The sequence below is a fragment of the Cupressus sempervirens genome, chromosome 4, assembly GCF_028749045.1.
Source record: "Cupressus sempervirens isolate cs-2001-9-10 chromosome 4, ASM2874904v1, whole genome shotgun sequence".
NCBI lineage: Eukaryota > Viridiplantae > Streptophyta > Pinopsida > Cupressales > Cupressaceae > Cupressus > Cupressus sempervirens.
The window spans coordinates 859,125,403-859,151,206 of record NC_143121.1 but is presented as its reverse complement, the minus strand read 5'-3'; the positions used below and the strand labels follow the sequence as shown (position 1 = coordinate 859,151,206).

Sequence of the window (25,804 nt, the reverse complement as noted above, 5' to 3'; positions counted from 1 at the left end):
ACTTTTCTTTGAGGGGAATGAATGTTGGGGAAGTGGGGATCAGGAATTGGTTTGAACATGCTGATTCCAGAAGGAGCTGAAACACTAAAAATCTCTGCTTGATTTTTGCCTGCAATATCTGATGGATTTTGAGTTACCTGCACAAGTACACATCCTCTTTTTCTAATTCCAATTTAATAGCAGCTAACTTATAGTGACCTTCCATTCCTCTCTGATCTCGTATCACCATTTATCATAACCATGTTATTAGTGTTCAATGTGTTTTCATTACACTTGCAGTCAGCTCATTTTGTTTTATATCCAAATGATGTGACTTTCTCCTTGGGATGACAGAGAAGTTACCCTAGCTCTCTCTTATATTATTATATAGATTCTCACCTAGCTCTCTCCTAGGGAGAATATTGATTTAAAAAAATTGCTCAAACATGTTTGTTGAACGGTCTAAGACAAAGATGATCAATGACTTACTTTAGCCAACAACATAAAAATTCAATACCTGATTATTTTGAAAAACAAAATACACATCAAAGTAGATACTGTAGTTCCGAATTCATACCAGCTTGGTACAGCCCTATAAAGCAAAGGTGTTTCTGATCTCCAACAGAAGGGATAAGAATGCATTATATTGCCTGAACTAACCAATCTTCCCTTAGCCTGTTCATTGCTTTTATCACAAAGGATTGATGCAGGAAAACAAATCAGTGATCCAGTCTCAGTTGTCTAAAAACAGAAAACTCTAATTCATAAAACAGACACTAAATATAAATCTATTGAGTTTTAGACCACTATTACTGTGATTTGTTGATTCAGAAATGAGAGAAGGAAATTTGAAAGAAAACGTTTAAAAAAATCATTAGCAACAGTGTACAGGATGTCATGAATAATAAGGCCAGGTAAAAGCATTAAACCCCATGCCTTCAAAGCAGCTATAATATCCTTGTCAGCATCTTTTACATATCGGCCTTTGAAATCAACAATCTTTTCTGTAAAACGCCCATCTGCATCCACTGGGACTATAAGATCCCCACCCTGTGATAAAACCGTTTCCACACAGTAAGTGTCCAATTACAGATTCTTGGGCAAGGCTAGATTTCTGCTTACCTTGACTATGACAGAGCATTCATTTACAAACCTTACAACTAAACAGCACAAAACTGTAAATCATCTAACCAAACCTTATACTGCGCATATATTTTCATTTTTCCTCTTAAGTCAAGATAAGTTCCACGATTTTCACTTGTATCAATTATATGGTACGATATTTTTCTAGGAGATTTATAGAAATGTCAAAGAAACATAAATAAGAAATTGAAGTGCTTCCGTCACAAGGCATTCACATATTTAAACTTAAAAGCTCACACTACAACCCACCACGTTAAAATGAACTCAATCTTGTTTGAGTTCAATCCCACCCCAAAGCATCTTGAATGATTTAAAGATTTACTTCTAAATTTAGCCAAAAGTGAGTGTTATTATGCTTGATCAATCAAAAAACATATATATTTATGTAACTAATCGAAGTACAACACATGGGACATTTCACCTTGTAAATCAGTGGAGTCACCAATCCACATTTTTAGGTAGTGAATTCTTTAACCCGCATTTTGGTCAATAAATCCAGATTACACATATATACTCTGATTGGTACAATTCAATAGATATGTAACAGATGTCTTGAATAGAGGCTACAGAGAAATGCTTGTTGCCTTGTTGCCTCTAGGGGAATATGATGCCTAATGTATATTAGAGTAAAATCTCTCTAGTTTTATTTTTCTCTTCCATAGATTTACTTCTATTTCTAATGGTCACTCTTCTTCTATGTTTCCATATTTTCTCCCTGTTCAATATGGAGACTTTCTTTCTCTCTTCATAATGTTTCTATTTCTCTCTCTTTGTTCATTATAGAAATATTCTTGTGTATACTTGTATATAGAGATCATTTATGATCTCTGTTTAATAACAATTACAAATTCACTATTTTACTATAAAATAGTCTCAGAGCTATTTTTTCCGAAAAAAATCATTATTGAAATTTTATAATTTATTTTTAGAAACAGGTTTTGAATATCTATAATTTCATGAAATTTTTAGACTCAGATTTTTTAAATCTTTGCCTGGGTGTGTTCATTTTTTTGTTTTTTCTGAATTTGTTTTTTTTTTCCTTCAAACCCAAGTAGGGTTTTTGGGCGTCATTTTGAGTTTGGTTATTTTGTGCATCTTCTATCTAGTATTTCTGGGTTTCGTTTTCATGCACATTTTTTTCAGGGAGTCATTGTTTTGAGCAATTTTTTCTGCAAAACGGTGGTTGTTGTGCACAATTTGTGTAAATCGTGGCCATAGTCTTGCATCCTGGCATGAACAGCCTGCAGCTGTGTGAAAAACAACCATCATTTTTTGTCAATTCTCCGTTACTTTTTTTCTACAAACGTTTTTGCATTCCACCTACATTTTATGAGTTTTTCGACCCAAATAATGGTTGATTTCTACTCCAAGGGATTTTAATAACCCTCTATCTCTGATATACGAACTGACCACCTATTTCCACCATTTTTTCACAACAATTTGCCATTTTTGAAGGTTTTTTACAAACAGCTAAAGTTTCTTTCGAAACTCTCAGTTTTTGTGCCGGATTCAAAATCTTTTTGCAGATCCTACTTGATGGGTTTTTGCAGATCTCAACCGGGTCAGTCTCCGTTTTTTTGGTGCATTGGTTTATGTGTCTCGATTTTCGAGCCAGCAGAATCATAATCTAATTTAGTTTCTTTCTAGGTTTTTTGAGATCACTTTTGGGCATCCTTTCATTTTTTCTAGGTATTCTATTAATATACCTCAAAGTTTGTGTCATTTTTTATATTCACATTTTTTTGCATTGAAAAATGTTTCATTGCATCTCTCACCAACCTTCTCTTCGAAGGCAGTGAACAATTCAAAGGAAAGAACTACAACACCTCAAAGCAAATAATGATGACAATCTTTGGGTATCGTCGCGTTGAAGCGCTTGTTCTAGGTACTGAGACTCGTACTACCACAGTCGATGCAACTCAAGAAAAACATGATGAGCGTAATCGTGAAGCGATTATGCTTATTAAGCTTTCAATTACTGATGATCAGCTCCCTAAAGTGTTGTCTGGCAAGACAGTTGTAGATATCTGGAAAACACAGACGGCCACAACACATCAAATAAAAGAAGAGCCTTCTTTCTAAAGAATCAACTATTCTCTATTATTATGGATGAGCACATGTCCTTACAGGAACATCTTCTAAAGATTAAGGACATTAGAAATCAACTTAAGGCCATTGGTTGTACAATGAAGGAAGACGATATGGTGGTCATTACTCTGAAAAGTCTACCATTATCCTATAAGAACTTTATTGAGACGCTCAACATTATTGCAACTAATTTTGACCTCAGATTTCCAGATTTGTACACCAAACTTCTATAGCAAGACCGTTGGAAACAACAGTTTGGCAATAGTGCTCCTTCATCCTCCTCTGAACAAGCATTTTAAGCCCAATCCTTAAACAAGGATAAAGGCCCATCTCAGTCATTTGCTCGGTCTCAAAATAGCTCCAAGAAGAAGAAAATCCAATGCAACTATTGCCACAAATTTGGTCATGTGATCCAAGAATGTAGGACTTATTGCTTCTGACCAGCAGAAGTAGGAAGGGTCTCAGCCATAGGCCAATATTGCAGAACATGCAAAACCCACTGATCAGCCCGAGTCTGCCTTTTACACCTTTTGAAGATTCTCTTGCAAATTTTTTTGTTTTGAAGTTAAACTAACCATTAAAGGAAAGTATTAGAGTAAAATCTCTAATTTTGTTTCTCTCTCTTCTATAGATTTACTTATATTTCTAAGGGTCACTCTTCTTCTATGTTTCCATTTTCTCTCTCTGTTCGATATAGCAATCTCTTCAAAATGTTTCTATTTCTCTCTTTTTGTTCATTATAGAAACATTCTTGTGTATGCTTCTATATATAGATCATTTATGATCTCTATTTAATAACACATTCATTATTTTACCATAATAATGAAGCATTTTCCACTTTGCCTCTTGGCAAAATGCAACACCCATGCAAGTATTTCAATGCCCTTGGCCTGTGTTAGTATCCATTCTTTATTACTTTCTCAATAAAGTTCTCTTCTGTATACTTCTACTTTTAGTATAAGCTAAATGTAGAGGTTACGTTACCAGTACACTTAGAAAAAACCCCCAAATCTGCAACCAGTTCATTCCGGGTACACATTAACAGTCCACCCCCTAGATTACTATGAACATGGACTCTAGCTTTGCAAATTCTATTTTTTGTTTTCAATTTTAAAAATTCTGTGCTTTCTCTTCCCACTGTTTGTAGTCATCACATTTCACAGAGAATCAAGAACAAAAAAGGAATATAATATTTTGATTTAAGATCATACAAACTTTAAAAGTTGTGGTGTTTTGCCCACACAAATAAGGAGCATAATTAAGTCATAGATAAGGCGTGAATCAGCTACTCATTTTAAATTCCTATGTCCAGATAAGATGTTTGACCATCTTATCAAGATGGTCAACCATAGTGATAAGGACATACAAAATGGCCACAACTCTCCAGCAAAGATGAGCCTTTTTAGGAAAGCAACCACCACAGTCACATACGAATTGGCCACTGATATGCCACAACATTATCTTGAACATTACTGTTCTGCTGGTGTTTCACGGAAAGAATATTTAAGTGGAAAAAACTGTGGCATTTTGATAGTGATATTGTTTATTTTAAGTTTGTATGCTGCTCTTTCTCTTTCACTTTTAAATATTTTTGAAGTTTTGGGGAGTTATTCAGCCGTACGAAGCTTTTATGGCTCAACTTTTTATAAGAAAACTTGAAGGATATTATCCAGTGCATTTCTCTATAATAAAGAAATCATTACGGATCTTATATTATTAGAAAACATATATTTTACTTTTTAGCACCTTTCAAGAGTCCACATAAAGAGGTGTTAAGCTTTTCATAAAGAAGTCCATACAATCCTTTCATGGTTGTTTTATTTAGTGCATAGTTGAAACTCAGACTCAGCAATGACTACGCATATTTATCAAACATTTGAAAATATATAATTTCTTAAAATACACATACACACAATACTTGTAGAACATATTCTGTTTACCGTCATATATAAATCAACGTTTTAGTTTAATAGTTATCATTGACCAAAAATAAGCCCAGCCTTGGAACATTTTTCAGTTTAACTATTTAATACATATCCTAGACAAGAGAACAAGTACAACCTCTTAATAAATATCAACGAAAATTTTGTAATAGTTGAATAGAAAATAAATATACTTAATTGTAAAATATCATTCTGTAAGGATAACCTCTACCTCAAAAATAAATAGCATAATTATATAAAACTACAATTCAAAAATTGACAAATTAAATTAACAGATTTCTATAATGGATAACAATTAAAAGATTCCTATATCAATAAAGTATAAAACAATTATAATGCATGAATAACAATTATAAATTATAAAACAAACTATATTTATAAACTATAAAAAAAAGTGGATTAGGGGCCTGGCTTGATTGGTGAGAGCTTCATGTCATAAAGTACAAGGTCCAGTCTCCCTCTAGCTCACATGGTACTAGAAGATGTGTTGCGTCAATCACCAGTCTTAATAAAAGTTTACCAAGAGCACTGTAGTTTATAGATGTGTAATATCCACTTCTTGCAATCTTAAAAAAACTATAAAACAGTTATAATCTAGGTTGCATGGATACACATACCCACACCCCTGGTACGCATACCCAAGTACCCCATCCATGTACCCAAGTACCGGGTCCACATACCCCAAGTACCAGGTACTGTGTGTAGAGCAACAGACCTTGATTAAGATTTCTGAATTTTTTGGGGCATTTTTGTTTGCGCATCAGTTTGTTGTTTATCAAGCTTAATTAAATATGTAACAGTAAACTTTATCACTGTTCAAATCAGAATTTTATCATTTGCAATATATCACTGTTATATGATTTATTATCTTCTTATTCATGTTTAAAGTATGCCTTCTCTATTATGCATCTAAACATTTATCATTTATTATTATTACAAACATATAGAAAATCTGAAACTGAAAACAATACAATACAATACATTCGCAAACTTTCTCACTGTTCTTGATTTGAAAAACCATTGTCATGAATTATAATTTCAGATTTTCTATAAATATGATATTATAATTTTACAAAAAATTAACATACTCAAGTACCCCTGTCCCCTATTTTGAATAATGGTTTTACCTGTACCCCAGTACCCTAAGTACCCAAGTACCCCCTGTCCCCGTGCAACCTTGGTTATAGTGTATGGATAACAACTAAAAAAACTATAAAACAAGGATGAGGTGAAATAATGACAACTTAATTTTGAGAGGAGAGATGGAGCCCAATCGGAGCAAAAGGTGAGGGTTTTCAGATAGATATACCAATGGAAGAATTATTAGAACAATAATGTAATGTTTCTAATGGTCGTCTTTAATAGGCTTAGTTTCATTGTTTAGTTTCCCTTTTTATATTTAGTTAATGATTGTTTTGTTTAGAAACATTGTATTGCACTTTAATATTTAAAAAGACTTTGTCTCCATTCTTTAATATTGAAATATCAAACTGTCAAGTTTTATAACTTAACAAGGTATCATAGCAGGTTCAGCTCTAACTGCCTCACAGCTCACAGGAAGCCGAAAGTCATGTGGGTTGCATATACTTGCATGTTACTTGCAATGTGCTTCTTGTAAGTTGCATGATGCTTACATATGTATTTTTCCATGCAAAGTGTTTTCTTGTTTTACCATCTGGTTTGGTCATTTTTTAAGCTATCTTTCCCACGCGAAGTCATGTTTGCCACAGTTGTGACCTGTTGTCTCCAATGCAAGGGTTTTGCATGATTTTATCCTAGAAAACATGGTCTTTTGGGTTTTTTATTTTTTCTCTACAAAAAACCATGAGAGGACTTTCATGCTTTTTTCAACAAAATGTGGTGTTTTGTTTTTGGGTTTTCTAATTTTTGTCCTTCAAAAATTAGTGTGTAGGTTTTAATAATTTTTTCCCTTTAAAATTTAGGTTGGGTTTTAATAAAATGTTCTTCAAAAATTATATTGTTGGTTTTTAATAATTTTTCCCCTTGAAAAAATTATGGGAGGATTTTGTAATTTTTCTCCTTATGAAATTATTGTGGGTTTTCTGCAATTTTTCACCTTAAAAATCATTTTGTAAAAGGGATTTGTCAATTTCACTCATAAACAAAGTTTCTATTTTTATCCATGTCTTGGATTTAGTCTTCTGGATTTTGATTGTTTTTTTCTCCTTAATAGTGTTGGATTTTGATTCGGGATGCTATGATTACAATTTTATGGTGTTTTGGTTGTTTTTATGATACTATGTGATATTCTAATCTTTAATCATGCTTCTAGGTTGCATAAATGTGTATGCATGTAAATATTTTACATGTTTATTATTATTATTATGTGTATGTATAATTTTTACATGTTTCTGTACTAACAAACCCAAAACCCTTTTCAAAATTTTGTCGTACCAGTGAACTGGTTCTTTGAACCCAAACTAGTAACTTATCAAAATATAAAATTGAAAACAATTATAAATTTTCTACATAGATTTTTTGATAAAAATATTTATAGCCAGCATTGGCATGTTGTAGTGGTTAAGTTGTGTTGTTGTTGCCATTTGGAATGAGATCCCTCGCCAGTTCATAGCTCCAGGTCAAAACATTTAGCCATTAAAAAAATAATTTATAGAAGATTTTTATATAGCTTTCATAAAACAAATCTAATTATTTATAATTAGATTACTGAAAAAATAATTATGCAAAGCTATATGGAAGTCTTTTAAAATGAAAGATCATCAAGAAAATTAGGTTTTGAACAGAGCTCAAACTCCCACTACAATGCCACTACATCTTTATTGCCATGGAAAACCTCACTGTCTCAGCAAAAATTCATTGAATAATCTATCAGAAATTTTAGCTATTCAAAAAAATTGCATTGTTGGCAAATTTTCACATGATACAGGAGAGCTTTGGTGTTTTTTCATCACAAATTGCTGCGAGTTCAGATTAAAAAAATCGGCAACCAGTATTAGGGCAAGTGACTGGCCTACAGATATGCCTCAGGAGTGCTTGCAATCTCAGCAAGCCTGGGACGATTTTTTCATCTATGGTTTAGTGCAGGAATGTTTTGTGGCTACTGAAACTTGATTAAACAACTTCTGCTTATAAGCTTAAATATGTATATATATTTTTGTATGGATGTACCTGAAGAATACCCTGTCTCAAACAAATATGTTGTACCACTGTACCTGGGCTGGTAATTTACTGTAAAGAATAAAAAATTTAAAACAACCATTTTCAGGTCATTCCCATGGCCTACAACGATTTGATGCACTAGAAACCCTTGTCAAGCCCCACGAGGGCCATGTATCTCCATTAACCTTGCACATTTTAAACAAGTATACAATTTACATCAAAATATTTCCTTTGTGGCATTCAAAAGGAGGTTCTCATATACCAAACTCCCATCAGTCTTGACTGTGGCCCAAAAACTGGCTTTAACTCTTTATTTAAAAACTCAAATCTCTACTTACAGAAAATCCACAATTTTTAGATCTGAACTGTTAGGTTTTGGTACTCTGGCAGATTAGTTGGGTTAATAATAGCCTGTCTCATAATGTTAAAGTGAAGCAACACTAGGCAATGGAACTTCTAATGCAGCATAAACTTAGGAAGGAACTCCCAAAATGTTAAAGTAATCCAGCAGTACTTTTGCAAATTACGTGGGTTACAAAAGCCTCTGTCTCATTAAAGTAATTGCAACCCTAATAAATGAAGTTTCTAAGGCAGAGTAAAATTGTGAAGTAGCTCCCAAAAGGATAATATTGGAAACTTCAAATATCTATAGCTTTTAAGTTTTAAGTTCGTGGAATATTGGCAGCTTGTCACTTCAGAAAACTGCATATCACAAAAAGATTCCTTTTTTTTGTCAAATTTATAAAAACTTGAAGGACTTGCAAATCTTGTTTAGTAAATGTAGAAAACTTCTAAGCCCACAAGGGTGATATTTTGAAAACCGAATTTGGAATAGACTAAACATGCATTCTGCTTTTAAGTTACTATGTGTGTGAACCTTCCAAATTCCATACTCCTATGTCTTTCAGGTTTCTTAGTTGGATGAGAGGCTCCAATATGTTGGTTTAAATGAAATAAAAAATAGAACAATTCCTTTCAATAGTTTGGATAAGCATTATTTTGAGCTAGCTTCTAATCTTAGTGAGTGTAGAATCCAACCTTACAAATATCTTATGGGAAGTATAGCAAAAAAACAAACCCTTTTTCTGTAACTCAATAAATATAGCCAAAGCAAGAGAATGAAGGTGCAGAGAAACACAGATGTAATGGCTGCAACATAATATCATCACATAGCAATGCACGTCAATAGTCAGAGGAAGATATATCAACCAGGCAGTCCCTATCATCAAGGGAACTAAAATCATTAAGATCAAACCAGGTACCTTTGTTGCCAAAAAAACTCAGATAAAAAACTTGGCATAAATAAGATAGTAGAATAAGGAGCTTCAGGACCATAGCAATATAAGGGATACCTTCTTAATAATACTCGCATCTGAACAGACACGATAATCATCTTCTCCAAATGAAGGAGCACAATGCACTACCCCAGTACCACTGTCATCTGTTACATAGTTATCAGCAACAACTCTGAAGGCAACATCTGAGAGCTCTAAGAAGAAGTCAAACACTGGCTGGTACCTGAATAACAGAGCAGCTCTACTATATCAACCTTCAATTAAATAAATGCTTATACAGCATTAACTATAAAGGAAAACAAATAGGACCTAGCATGCTGCAAAATCATATACATCACATCAGTCAACAATAAACAACAAATTGCTAAATTAATTGTCACTGCTAAAGAAACACAATTGACCCCAGAAAACACAACTCTAATTCACAAGCAATATTACAAAGTGTACCATAACTTTGCAACACACAAGTAGAAAATTGCTTTTGCTTCTTATTAATCAACTATATGGGGTGATACTACCAAACTTTGCAATACTCAACAAGAAAATTGCTTCTGTTTCTTATTCTCCAACAATTTGAAATGATACACATAGTTAAAGAATAATAAATAAAAGCAATATTCTACTTCTGTACAGCAAAGTTAAGTACACCTTATAAAAACATAAATTATCCAACATAATTAAAGACTTGTGATTCCTACACATAAGGATATTTCAATTGCATGTACATGGTTGAAAAAAAAGAAACATGTTCTTGGCATATCCAGCATAATGTCGCTATATTTCACTCCTCTCAAATAATACGATAAAAAGCACAATAAACACTTTGCATAAACCTTAGCAACAGTGGGAATGAAATATGTAGAGGTACAACATGCAATTATTGCCACTGAGACTATAGTAATTGCATGTGGGCATAAAAATTCAAATATCTACTTTTGACATGATAGATAACCTCTTACAGAGAATGAATGATAAATACATTATCCTATTTTCGAGATAAATAAGATGCTGAAAGCATGCAACACATCACTGTTCATCTCAACTAAGTGACCATAAAGATTACACAACAGTCCACAGAAGCAAGCCTCAAATATAAGCTATCCCACCTGAATGCTGTTAAATTTGTATAATCACTTAGCAATCTTCTTATTTATTTGCTAATGTCTGTTTTCTTTGCTTATTGTGTATTCTTCTACTCGGTATTGTAAAGAGACCATGACTAGATTTTCTCACCATGATGTCTGAGTTCAAATTTGGTCTATACTGATTGAAGACTGCATGGATCGATATGATATTTAACCAAATAATACATCACTGAGATGTAGTTGATCATTTCAAGATTTCCGATCAACGAATACATCAAGGGCATAAAACAGCATGGGTGAATATGCCTTTGGTGCGCATCACAACAGAGTACTTTACAAGGACCATGTGTCCCTTCTCATTGTCCTAGTAAGAATAATCCCACACATGCAAGTGGTTTATTCTCTCTATAGAATAGTCTAAACCATGGAGACAGAAATACTGAATGTGACATTTACAAGTTTGCCCGTGACTAGATTAAGACCTTCAAAACCAGACAAATCATCATGGCACACATCATTTTCTTGATATTTTGAGAGGCACAAAGCAATGTTGACAAATCATAACAATTAAGATTTTGGTGTGTTTAGCCAACGTATGATGTCAACCAGGGATTGAATGGCTTCTCATGCACTCCCCGAGATGATGTTCAGCGCGATTGACCACCTATGAACATTGTCATACCTTGTGTGTGTTGTCGTGCAATGAAATAACGGTATGTTGAATGATTTTGTACCACAAAGAAGGAATGCTGGCATCATGGCATTGTGCATGATGAACAACAAATTATCACCATATAGTAGAAAGGAGTGATGTTGTGTGATTCCACTAACCCACTATACAATACCCTGCCACACAACGACAACAAATAGGTACTCAAGACATACAATGGGGAGTCTTTGCTCATTTGAGACATATATAATGATAGCTATTGTGTGACTTGTCATATGGTGGTGCAAACCCCACACTTCCCTCTCATAATGTTTATGTCATATTGTACATCGTGGTGGAAGTGTTGCTGTACAATATTGTACAAGATAGTGGAGTTGCCCACGTGTGAAGAACAAGGAGCTTTGTCATATGGAGTCGCCATCTCCTATGATGCCAGCCAGAATGTCACTTTGCCACATGAGTGAATTTGTTTCCAAATGGTTCAAGATGCTCAACAAATGATAACTTGAATGGATGCAGGAATGCTCTGATAGTGTTGTCCAATATAAGGAATGACTGGAGGCTTCGTATAACTTATCCTCTGGCCAAATAAGTTTATTTTATGTTGACGTACTTTATGATTGGCTTTCTTTCTTTTTCTATAACTTTTTTGTTAACTCCCTTGAAAAAAATTTGTATGCTCCTATTAAATATTTTGCTCTTCATATTCTCAAATGTACCATCCGTATTTTTCTATGTTTTCATTGGTTGCTCTAGCTTCAAGATAATTACAAGTCCACGAAAATAATTCATCATCATCCATTGCCATGTCAAATGTGCCATAGAGAAAATGTTTCATCCTCCAAACATGACTATAACTCATAAATTACTTTGTCATTTGGTTCCATCAGAACTTGATCTCCATTCATTCTTCTCCAAAGTCTACATCTGATGAATCAAAAAAAATTGATTGCTCCCTGATTACTTGATTCTTTAGATCAATTATATATTTCTGACAGTTATTCTCAATCAAGATTCTACAATGTTACCCCAAGTTTCCAGGACAGCAAATGTTTTTGCCAATTTTAGGGACAACTAGGGGATGGCTATATAACAATGGGGAATATTAAAATATACAAAGAAATTTAAAATATTCATATGAAAACATGGATAAAGCATGCATTTATACATAATACAAGCTTAGAATTTAAGAATTACTAGAATTCATATGCCAAATTAGAGTTACTTTGAGAGTCAAAGTCAAATTTGATCTAGAAGTCAAAGTCAAAGTCCACAAGGCGTCCCCAAGTCCCCAAGAGGTTTTCGGGAAGGGGACGGCCGAAAATACCAAGAACACATACCCATGTAGCACTCAGATTCTATTTTTTTTTCCAGTTGTGATTGGCTTTGGCTGCTACCAATCATCCCCTATCCAACAATGCATCGTATGCTACTTTCCTTAATGAGATGACTGCAAAGTTCATTAAAAAGCATGGCTTCCTATAATTGCCTTTGGTCGCCTTATAACATTAACTACCTTAATACCTTGTTGATTTGAGCTCACTAGTTCAAAAGTTGGGGACCAAATGGCTGGTTTGCTGAAACTTCTCCAAGTGTCTACCATAAGTAAATTCACAAAAACCACCAACGATTGTATTGGTGAAATTCCTTCCAGGATGTCCATATTCACCATCACTGGTTTCTCTATCATATTTGTTGTAACATTTCATCAATCACCAATTATATATAATGTCCCTTTCCTAACCACATCAGTTTGGTGCACTGTTACCCTATTCCACGGGTTCTCATAGGCTAATAAGATAGGTTTTGGGAGCTCATGATGACAGTTTACTTAAGCAGTTAGTAGTGAAAGATGTTCTAATAAGCTCTGGCAATTGAGACATGCATAGTGACCTTTTCTACAGTAGTTTTTGGTGATCTTTTCCAATACTTGCTATTTTTGCTAAGTCAATCTTGGGCACTAATTAACCAAATTGTTAGTGGCACTATTTTTGGATATGTTGGCAGGTGTAATTAATATTGATATCCAAATATTTGATATAGTTAGTGCTTTAACTTAAATAACAAGAAATTATAAAGTTAAATTACATATTGAACTTTTTTTTTTTTAAATACTGACTATAAGTGTTAAACATTAAACAAATAAATTTTACGAAGTTGGGTGCCCACTTTGGGAGACAAAAGGATTTAAGTTATAACTATAAAGCATCCAAGGCTACAGAAACCTATAAAAGCAAGTTTACGAGCTAATTTCATTGTGCTGGGAATTGATTTTATGAAGCCTTTTTCTGCCAGTTGAACTTATTCATCCTATGGCTTTATGAGGAAAAACATCCTTTGCAAGGAAGATCATCCACGTTGGTGAGAGATCCAATTTGGAGAATTCACAATAGGTTCAACAAGAAGCAGTAGACATCATTGATGAAAGTAAATAATAGCTATCTATGGCTGCAAACGAATTATTTTGTTAGTTTAGATTTGTTCATATATCTGTTCATATATCTGTTCACAAAAGGCTTGTAGCAGAAGAAGCAAATCTCTAGAAAGGAGATGATTGTTGACTTCATGGTGTATGTGGAGAAAGAAATTTAAAATCTTAAGCTGAGACATTGAGTGGTGAGGATTTGGGAGTGTAAGGATCCAAACTCCAACAATGCAGCAATATGATTAAGAAAGAACAAATGCACTATGAAAACTCGGAAGGAAATAGTTCTGAAATTGTATCATTCACCAAACACATCTGGCCTAGTACATTGATTTGTTTGCTACTGAATGTGCAGAGTTAGCTATTGACTGAGTCAAACATCCATATTCTGAATTCTGAACATCAACATTACTATTCATGAATACAACACACAAAAATAAAGAAACTATGGAACCTGGATCCACCCACGGTGAGCTAGCAGTTTATACGGTTCCCCCTAAGTCTGCTCTTTAAAGAATATAAGTCTGGAAGTATCAACGTTGATGTCCTTCCCGTACTCACATCTGCTGCCGGGCTCTCTCTCTCTCTCTCTCTCTCTCTCTCTCTCTCTCTCTCTCTCTCTCTCTGTGGATGAACCTGAGTCTGCGGCTTCCTTCTTTATCTATGGCCCTCTCACTTACCCCCGCTGTATGCCTGTCTGTGGATGGTGGTCAAGTCTTCCAGTGCCCAGCTAGCTGCCTCTGTCCACTGCATTCAGACCCTCCAAGCCTGGTATAACAGACGGTATAGTCTGTGATGGCCTCCCCCAATAATGGTGACACCCACATTCCACCCTTGGCTTACACTCCCTGCGAGTTACCTGCCATAGCCGCTCTCAATGCCGTTCTTGTATCAGAGATTCCAGCAGAACTTAAACTCCCACATTCTTGTATACAGTAACTCTCCTGGCCGTGTCTGCTATAATAGTCTTCTCTCTCCTGCCTGTATTGAGTACCTAGACTTGCAGCTGCTCCTTACTAATGACAGCTAAATGCTCACTTATTCTTTCATGCTACTGATGGTAGATTTGACTGGAACATATGCATTGTACTGCAATGCCCATACCTGGATTAGTAAGTCATCATTTAATTATTTCATTTATTGAAAACTTAATAAAAATCAATTTAATAAATGTTACCTTAGAAAATTGGGGACATTACGATTCTCCCAGCCTAAACATTGCTTATCATCAAGCAATTCTTCTGAGCCACTAGGATCTCAAATCAGTCATACGAGAAGCACTATATCACACTGTTGTTCCAATCTAATGTAATCAACATTATTGAAATTTGCAACTCTATCATGCAAAAGTATTCCTATGATTATGCTTATCAACTCTCCTTCCAACAATGTTTCATCATAATGCCACCACTCCATATTCATGTTGTAGGATGATGGTGTATACTCATGTTTGTATAACCATCTGTTCTACATACTCCAATCTGCTCATCATGGATGGATAATAGGTTTTAAGGTCGTGATAAAAAACATACCTAAGAAATCACTTGCATCTACATTCTCTTTGCACCGTGGGGAATCAACTGGTAAGATTGTTCCTTTATTCACCTCATGATACATTGTTGTGATCATCCTTGCTGCTGGTGCTTGCAATGATTCATTCGCCTAGGCCTTGAGATTTTTTTCTCTCTTCTACCATGAACTCCAATACCATCTATGAAATGTATCACCCAAGAAAATGCAACCATTGAATTCCTAATATGACATTGTAATCAACAATATCTGTCATCTAGAAACCGTTAATATAGTCATCAAACCCAATTTTCATTTGTAGTCTAAATGCCTAACACCTCAGAAGCTCTTGAAAGTAAAGTTGTGACACCATGCAATAAGGCTATGTTATCTTTCTCCTCGTTGTCACTCTTTAAAGTATCATCAACACAATCATCAACATCAAAATTAACTTCAAAATAATGCAATTGACCTTTACCACAAAATCTATGAAGATGCATCCATGGCTCCTTACAAGTGAACCACAACTTCTTCCTACACAAAATCCGTGCTTAAAAAATCCAACTTATTATCTTCCTTACTTGGCTTGGGTGGGACTTTGGGCTTCTCATTAATTTCTTTTACTTGTCCTCATAATTAAAGTTGTTCTTAGTCATTCAGTCGTTAGAATCAAAGGCTATTATTATGGCATGTTGTAAGGAATTTGAATTAAATGACCTTCCAAATGCCTTGAGTGGTTCAGCTAAGCCTTGAACAACTAGAACGATTAGTTTTCTATCTATTACATCCAAAACCATTAATGCTAGCCTTTGAAATTTCACTGGATAATCCTTCACCTTGCTCTCTTCTATCAATCATGCTAGGCCTTTCAAGTGAATTTTTGGATCTGTCCTATCAAACCTCTCAATCAACCTTTGACTGAATTCTTCTACAGTGAAAATAAGATCATGCCCTTGAATTACCATTTACCACCATTTCGTGAGCTACGCCCTCCAAATGCAAGGTAAGAAACTTAATAGTCTCCTCTTTACACATGGGAATCAAAGAGAAGTATGCACTAGTTTATCAGCCATGACCTTCCTAGTACCACTTGACCCATCAAAAATATTTCAGAGTGTCATCTTTCCCAAACAAGGTTGAATGACTTTCCTCTCATACCATTTCCTCCTTTGCCCTCCTTCAGCTTTTTGTCCACAATATTCGATGAAAGTCGTGTCATTATTAACTGCTAGTCAAAGCATGGTATTTAGCATGAAGGCGATCCATCTCAATCATTTGATAAAGTTGGCTTCCTGCAACATCTTCATCTATCAGAAATTTCACCCTGAACGATTTGATTGAAATTCTTTCTCCTTCTACAACTAACAATCCTTAACTGAAATTGCTCCCTTCACTACTCTCATTCATGGGCTTATCACCATTTTGTTTATGGGAGCCCTCTCAACAACTAAGTCACTTCTCTTAATGTTTCAAACATGTTAACATATAGCTCTTTAGATCTCTTGAAGAATGCATTAGCGAAATCCACATCTCCATCCCTCGCGTTGTTGCCTTTCTTCTTTCCTTGTTGTAGCTACCTTTGACTTCTTTCACTCATCAAATGACCCCCAGTCTAACCACTTAAAGATACTCTTCCTTATATGCCAAAATTACACATAAAAATACCTTGTAACTCAGCTCCCTCAAAATTCAATACTATAGTTACATGTTTTAACCAAAAAAACAAAATATTTGCATGCAATAATGAAATATTCGTAAATATGACATGACCCTTAATAGCATGCATAACTTCGGAACTTATGTGGCATGAAACCATAATATAGTCTTACCTTGAGCACCAACAATAAAAGATTGTCAAGAATTTATATTAGGATCTATCATGGTAATAGATAGTTTCAATTTCTATTTTAAGGTTATCTATTGTAATCTACTGTAAATATTAGAATCTTTCTAATATTTAGTTAGCTCTTAGTTAATTGGTAGTTAATTGTTAGGTAGAATAGAATGTTTCTATTCTTAACGATCATTTCCTAAAAAAAGATCGTTTATCCTTTCTTATATATTGATCTATTGATCACTATTAATAACAAACAAGTATTTATCCAATTACTTTCGATATCCTAAGTTGTTGGTTTGGATTCTAGCTAGTATGCGGATTCAACATTCGCTCGATTTTTTTTGGGCTGGGTTCGGTTCATTTTGGGTTCATTCATACAAGATTTTTTTTTTAAGGAGAATTTATATATATGTAAACATATGCTTCAGCAAATAAGTTTATACACCACAATGCTAATATTAAAAAAATTTAGCAACATAAACCACCATATATATTCAGGATTTAGTTTGAATAACATGACAAAATTGTTAGAGAAAAAGGTTAATTTCATTTCATTTATTAAATTACATTTTCTCCTTTCTTAAGATTTCACTTTATGCAGTTATGCATTCACATTTAATAATTAATTAGTAATTATTAAATGGCTTTTCCCTTTTAGGTTAACCTTTTTTCGGGTTTCGATCTCCTTCTATAAGGAATGATCTTTTGTAATTATCTCTTATCTTTTTCATTTCTGAGAATACAATTTGCACATTTTTAGAGCAAACACTTGCCTCTTATTGTCTTTTTCTTTTCTTTGACATGTTTTTACATGCAAGTATTCTTCGAGCTTTGTGGATTTGTATTACCCAAATCCTTCATGGTATCAAAGTCGCATCTGTTGTAGCTTGTTCGATATTTGGAAAAAAAGGAGAACAAGGGTTTGATAGAACAAGTCTAACATTTTTAAGGCATTTTCTTTGATTTTTGGAGGTGCAACAGTGGCAATTCAGGAAAAAATTATTACAGAGGTGATTTTCAAACAACGATATACTCACAGGAACTCCTTTTTTTGAGCAATTTTTTTTGTTTTGGGGTAGAATTTCATGATCTACACATTGCTGCAGGTTTTTTGTAATCTATTTTCCTGAATTTTTTTGAAAATTACAAATCCCAATTTTTGCAACTTCAGAGGCTTCGTTCGGGCTCATATGGACACATATTCAGGTGCTAGTTTTTTTTAAAGTGCATAATTTTTTTGTCTACTTTCCAGATCTGGTATCAGTTTGGAGTAATATTGAGTGGACATTGTACTTCAAGCATTTGGACTTTTTTTTTGCCTGCAAAAAACAATCCAACACCTTCTAAAACAATGACCTAGACCTCTTCTTGTCTAGAACTTCTAACCCCTCATAACTATCACACATGGAAGACCTTGATGGCACAGCTTCTCCGGTCAAAAGGGTTGTGGTCTTGTTTAGAGGTCATGCAACACAAGAACAAGATGGATGAGGCAATGGGGTTGATTGTTTTACAGGTATCTCACAGTCTACAGTTTCATCTTGATGGGTGCAATACCCCTCTAGCTATGTGGACCAGGCTTGTTTGGTATAGTGAATGAGTTCAGGGCACTTCAGATTGATGCAGAGCTTACCTCTCTTGTACTGGATTCTTTTCCTTCCATTGAGGACTTCTTGATAAAGTTCAATCAATAGAGATCTTTAAATTAGGGTTGTGGGAAGACCAAGATTGATGCTGAGTGCATCTATCTGATTCTTTCTAAGCTTCGTGGAAACTTTCAAATTTTTGCTTCAACCTTCTATTCCACCAAAGATGCTTTGGGTAATAGATTTACCATGCCATCCTTTGAATTTTTTCGCGATTGTTTGACTCGAGAGCAAGCTAAGCTCTCTCAGTCGGGGACTCTCACAGGCTCACAGACTTATGCATTGGTAGCTCAGCCATTTTCAGGGACGAAGGAGAAGACACAAATCTCATTCTACAAAATCTCAGATTGATTCTAGCACTCACAATTCATCAAGCCCACCTCCTCCTAAAGGGGGTAAACCAAAGCCAGAAAGACCTAAGTGTGCTTATTGTAATAAGCCTAATCATGATGAGTCACATTGCTATGAGAAAGTTAGATGGCTATGCCAAACAAGTTTCATATTTGATAGCTCTCCTTCAGAAGAGCAACATTGATTTTCCTTCTACTTCTCACAGAACTTCTTCATCATCATCATTTTAGTCAGAGGGTAAAGATATAGGAATGGGTCATGCATTATGTGCAACTACTATTCCTCATTCTTCTAGATGGTTACTGGATTCAGGTGCTTCACACCATATGGCATCTTCTCAAGATTTGTTCCCTTCTTTTGAGGCTTCTCCTACTCCACACATTTTGATGGGGAACAACATTGTTATGACTGTATGTGGGAAAGGTTCTATTGACATTGATGATGGTACATTTCATGATGTACTTTGTGTTCCATCTTTGTCCTCTAACCTTCTCTCTATTTATCAGATTACACACAGTAGGATAGAGAAGATAGTTGAGTTTGACAGGCAATATTATTGCTACAAGGACTATTGATCATGCTTCCCGACTATATTCCTTGTCACATTTTGGTCCACCATCTCCACTATCGAAGACTCGCTCTCTTTTTTCACGAGAGTCTGCTGAGGTGAATTCAGGTCATTTAAACTTATGTGTTGTTCCTAAGAGCAGTGTTGTGACTTCTACACCTCCACCTCCTGTTTAGATTCCATCTCTTACACAAGATTACTGTTCAGCATTGCCTACTATTGCAGCTCCAGTCACCGAGCCACCTACTGCAGTTGTTGAAGATATATCAGAGGACACACATCTCCTCTCAGATTGACAAATTCAACACACTTGTTATCCCACCTCCATTGGAGATTCTATTCCAAGATACTTATGCTTTCTCCTTTGAGCATCAGCTAGGACTTCCAGCTGCACCTTACATACATGGGTTTTATCATCCTTGTCCACTGCCTTTGTTTCCTTCAAATTGGAGCTACATTGGTATGTTCATCAACACAGGTGTTCTACCATTCTAGGGGGGCTATGGAGTCTCAAGCTTCTATCATTGAGGCTTTCATTGTACTTATGGTCTTGAGAGATTTTGTTGAGATGTTACATTTGTGCATCATTTTCTCTCTTTTTGGAGTAGGGTTTTTCCCACTGGGTTTTCTCTATTTCTCCGTTTCATAGAGATTTGATTGTGACTGGGTACCTCATCAGACCTTGTTGTCGAGATCTAAGTTTGCTTTCCGCATTGCATTGTAGTTTCCTTGCTCTTTCTACATTGTTTGTAGCTACATTGTTGCTCATCTTAAGGGGGGTGTTAAAGAAAAAGGTTAATTTCATTTCATTTATTAAATTACATTTTCTCCTTTCTTAATATTTCACTTTATGCACTTATGCATTCACATTTAATAATTAATTAGTAATTATTAAATGGCTTTTCTCTTTTAGTTTCCCCTTTTTTTGGGTTTCAATCTCCTTCTGTAAGTATTGATCTTTTGTAATTATCTCTTAACTTTTTCATTTCTAAGAATACAATTTGTATATTTTCAAAGCAAACCATTGCCTCTTCTTGTCGTTTTCTTCTTAGTAACAGGTTTTTACATGCAAGTATTCTTCAAGCTTTGTGGATTTGTATTGCTCAAATCCTTAAAAAATGTCAAAATACACCACTATATCAATGTTTCAGTTCAAAAACAGTAAAGCCAACATTACTAATTAGTAATCACTATCAGTAATGTGATCAAAAATCATCAAAGAATTCCTCATCATTAGGAAGTTGTAGATTAGAAGCACAATTAGTGCCACTAGCATCAATAGTCTCAGTTGTAGCCTCAGAATCAGCTTCAACATCACTATGTATCTCATCATAATATTCACCATCATCAATTGCTAATGCATCAAAGTGGGATTCCATAGACTCTGGTTCAACATCTCATTGTTTTGCCTCCCCTTTTTTGTAGGTATTCTCGCTATGAGTTGTGAACCTCAAGTTGGAATGCACAAAGACCAAGTTATATGCCTTCTTGGAGTTTAGTCGGTTGCGTTTTATTAAGTGGATAAAGGAGTGTGTGCTCCAATTCCTCTCAGATGGTAATGAACTAGCAACCTATCAAGATTTACAAATTTCAAATTATAGAGTAAAGAGTTTTGAATATTTTTGAACAAGAAATTTCAGATTAGAATCTCAAGATTAAAGAACTTACCTATGATAAAATTTTGATGGCAACGGGCTGCAAGAGCTGGTATAGTTGTCCATGAAAGTACCACCATTTATGAGCATCAGCATCGTTCTTGTCTTCAAGAGCATCAAGATAAAAATTATAAGTGCTCGCAAAACTCATAAATTCATACCTCACTGTAGGTCATAGGTGCTCGGGAAAGAGTCTTTGAAGGGTTGCCTTGTACTCTTCAAAAACTATAGATCTCTGTATGGAGCAACTCTAGTGGTGTTCCCCTTGAGGACAACTTGGCTATAGAACCTGGTGGTCAATGCAAAGGCAAGTAGATGCAAAGGGGTAGTCATTTTATTCCATCTCTCTATCATGATTACATTTAGCCCCTTGAAGAACTTTTCATTACAGTCTTTCTCTTTCTCATTTATGATGGCTCTAATATCTTCAATCATGGAATCAATGCCATCATATACCTCACCCAAGCAAGGCCTATCCATGTTTGTGTATCGGATCATGCTCAATATAGGCTCAGTGAACTTCAGAAGGTACGTAGCACAATCCCACCAAGAGTCTCATAACATCCTTTCCTTAATAACAACTGCCCTTTCACTATTAGATAGCCTCCATATGCTCCAATTAGCACTGGTTACCATTCTAGAGAATGCATCTTTCCCTTTGACAAGGCGTCTCAAAACAATAGTGTTGGAGGCAAAACGGGTCTCAGCAACCTATTTTAAGATCAAAACAACAGTAGATTAAAAATTAAAAATCAAGTAATCTATTTAAATTTAAAGGCATAAAAAGTTTACCAAACTAAGATGACTAGATTTCCAAACATGTTTAAATTCTAAACAATTGAACTTAACTTCAAACTATCTAGTTTCAAGAATTGTCTAAATATGGCTTGCATCATATGGTGGTTTGTGACAAACACTTGGATATCTTGTGCCTCTCTATACATTTGTTTTATCCACTCAACCTTAGTGCCAATTTTTTGCAGCATTAGGCTTAGTAAGTGCACAGCACAAGGTGTCCAAAAAATGTGTTTGTACTGCTCCTCAACCAATAAGTCGGCAGCCCTACAATTCTTGGCATTGTCGTTTACTACTTGAACAACATTCTGAGGGCCAACTTGCTCAATGGCTTGGACGAGAATGTTTGCAATAAAAGAACCGTCCTTTACTTGACCTTCACAATCAACAGCTCTCAAGAACATTTCACCTCTTGTAGACACTGTAATAACATTCACCAAAGGACAGTTCTCAAAACAATAGTGTTGAAAGATGCCCAAAAAATGTGTTCATACCGCTCCTCAAATAATAAGTCGGCAGCCCTACAATTCTTGGAATTGTTTACTACTTGAACAACATTCTGAGGGCCAACTTGCTCAGTGGTTTGGATGAGAATGTTTGCAATCAAAGGACCGACATTTACTTGACCTTCACAATCAACAGCTCTCAGGAACATTTCACCTCTTGTAGACATTGCAATATCATTCACTAGAGGGCAATTCCTTGCATCTTTCCATTCATTTGATACTATTGTGACACCTATTTCGGTCCATGAATCCTTGATGGGCAGCATGGCAGCCTCTACATGAGCCACCTCATCATCAAGTAAAGTGGTGCATATCTTCTCATAACCAGAGCCCTTGAACCCCATCAAAGCCTCATTAACTGCTCTCACCATGTATTACTAATATGGTGAGCAAACAACATTCAATGACAATCCATTTGCATATACACATCTCACTATGGCTTCATCAGCAATGCCTCTGGCTTCATTTTGAAATGATGCTTCCAAATGGTCCCATTGCTTTCTTATTTACAACCTATTGTTGAGGAGAAAGTAAGAATGAATGACCCTCGACTGGTGGTTCATTGGTAACAGAAGTTGAAGACATAGATGACATTTTCCCTTGCTTTGAAGGCCTACCAATTTGCAACGGATGAGCAGCACTTGCCCTCCCACCAACTTCATCTGCTTTCTTTTGTTCTTGAATGTATTCGTTCACAATGTGGTTTGGATGGAGGGTTTTATAGTAGCCTTTCGTTTACTCTTGTTTTCCCTATACAAAATTTAATGTCTTTCTAAAGAATAAAGCACAAATGTACTTTCACTCTACTATAGGAACTACTTGATTCCTTTTTGCAATGGCTGCAAATCAATTCACAACCTCCTCCACTTGGCATTGGTCGAAGTATTTCCAGTTATTTCCATTAGGGGGAGCATTTGTCGATTTTGAAATGGGTGTTTTTTATGCCAAAACCATTTGCAGCCATCATGTAAATCTACAAAGAACACACAGCCATTATGAGTTTGAAGAAATAGTTTTGGCCAAAAAGAAGAGTTTCACTATGTGAAAATTTGAAATGAATACTTGACATTGTAAAATTTGCAATCCTAAAAAAAAATTTAACCTTATAAAGGACTAGAAATGGTTTTTCCATTTGCATTTAGAGCATCATTTTAATATTGTCTTACAAAAGCTTTGTTGTAGTGATGGTGCTTTAAATAATAAAAAATGGTTATTCTTTGCTATGCTCTAAAATAGAAGTATCAACTTTTGTTATGTAACAAGAAAATCTGCAAAAAAAAAAATTAATGTGTTGTTAATTGTATTTACATACAGGTATATCTGCGGCTGTGTATATGCTCCAGGTCTACGTTTCTATCTTTCTATCTGTGGCTGTGTATAGCCTAAATGCCTTTCAATCTTCCCATCACGAAAGAGGAATGTCCCAGTCATCACAAATGTCTCAGTCATTGCATAACAAGAAGGGCTGCATTTTACTATTTTAACTTAGCTGATTCAATGTCGAGCACCGCTTTAGGGCTAAGTCGACTAACGTGGCAAACAAAATAATTTTAAAACTCAAAAACAATCCCGCTAAAGTCAAAATTCGTCTTGAATTCACTCAACCACGGTCAAGGTAGTTCCGAGGTGCAAAAATAAACAATGAATTTCATTAGCACACGTGGCAAATTCATCCAAGGTCCCGCGGATCAAATTTTCAGCGAATGCATCAAACTGTTGGCGAATTTATGGCACTTTCGAATTGCATACTACTTGGCATTGAATCGACTAGCGATTTTTCTTGAGAAGCAGCAAATATGGCAACTTAGCCGGTAGCAAATTCGTCTTGAATTCACTCAACCACGGTCAAGGTAGTTCCGAGGTGCAAAAATAAACAATGAATTTCATTAGCACACGTGGCAAATTCATCCAAGGTCCCGCGGGTCAAATTTTCAGCGAATGCATCAAACTGTTGGCGAATTTATGGCACTTTCGAATTGCATACTACTTGGCATTGAATCGACTAGCGATTTTGCTTGAGAAGCAGCAAATATGGCAACTTAGCCGGTATCATAGTAAATACTTCTAAAAAATCTTTTTTTTTTGTTTTTTGAAAAATGATTTATTCTGTGCCTAATTTTTGGACTGTGTTTTTCCAAAAACCTGAATAATTTTTTTTGTAACTAGGCAACCAAATCCTCCACTTTTTCATGGTTTAGTTTTTCGTTTACAAATCGCGCCAGTTATTAGTGGTTTTTGCCTAGGCTTTTTATTTGAAAATTGCATCCATTATTTCCTCCTATTGTGGATGAGTCTTTAGCTGCATTTCGAAGGGTTTTTTCCTTTGATCGCGGCTCTGTTTGAGTCCATTTCTGCAACTCGCACAACCCAAACAAAAACACCATTTTCAAACACTTTGTTGTCGCTCGCTGGATATCATTTTGTTGTGTTTGGCACCATCTAGGGTTTCTAAAACCCTTAGTATCAAGTCCACAACCAAAATCTGCACTTTTCCTACAAAACCTACTTTTTAAGCTCCTTTGAAGATTTGTATAATTTTTTTCAAAACCCTAAATTTTTGTACCTGATCAAAGAAAAAAACTATAGATTCTTGGTGGGTTTTTGAGAGCTCAACTAAGTTGTCATTCGTTATTCTAGGTGTCTGGACTTCCATGCCTCAATTTTTGATCCAACAAATCCAAATTTCGACAACACATTACTTCTGGGTTTTTTAAGTTCTCATGGGCACCTCTTCATTTTTTTTGGGTCTTCTAATTTGTTCCCTCGAAGTACGTAGCTTTACAAATTTTCATGTTTTTTCACTAAAAAACATGCTATGACATCTTTGACTGATATTTTGCTCAAACGAAATCAGAAATTTAATGGTCGAAACTATGGCACGTAGAAGCACCAGATGCCAACAATCTTTAAATATAGGAATACTAATCAGATTGTTCTAGGTGTTACACAATGTCCGGCTACAGTTGGTTCTGATCAAGATACATGGGATCAAAATAATTGGGAGGTGATGATGCTTCTCAAATTATTTGTAGCTGATGATCAGCTCCCTCAAATTCCATCTAGCAAGACAGTTGTCGAGATACGGGAGCATTTCGAGAAACTTCATGAGACTTCAGACAAAAGCAAGGCTTTCTTTCTTAAGAACAATTTGTTTTCTAATGTTATGGA

General features: G+C 35.1%; 1 protein-coding gene across 2 annotated transcripts in view; it reads right to left on the bottom strand.

Moving 5' to 3' along the window:
* The window catches only part of LOC149564130 (tRNA synthetase class I (I, L, M and V) family protein), a 211,561-nt gene that overhangs the window by 160,752 nt on the left and 25,005 nt on the right, over positions 1-25,804 (bottom strand). For both annotated transcript variants that reach the window (XM_089827208.1, XM_089827209.1), the window contains exons 6-8: positions 9,647-9,812; positions 916-1,029; positions 557-654 (exon numbers count right to left, since the gene is read on the bottom strand). In XM_089827208.1, the coding sequence (XP_089683334.1) occupies positions 557-654; positions 916-1,029; positions 9,647-9,812 (378 nt within the window). The remainder of the gene's footprint in view (positions 1-556; positions 655-915; positions 1,030-9,646; positions 9,813-25,804) is intronic.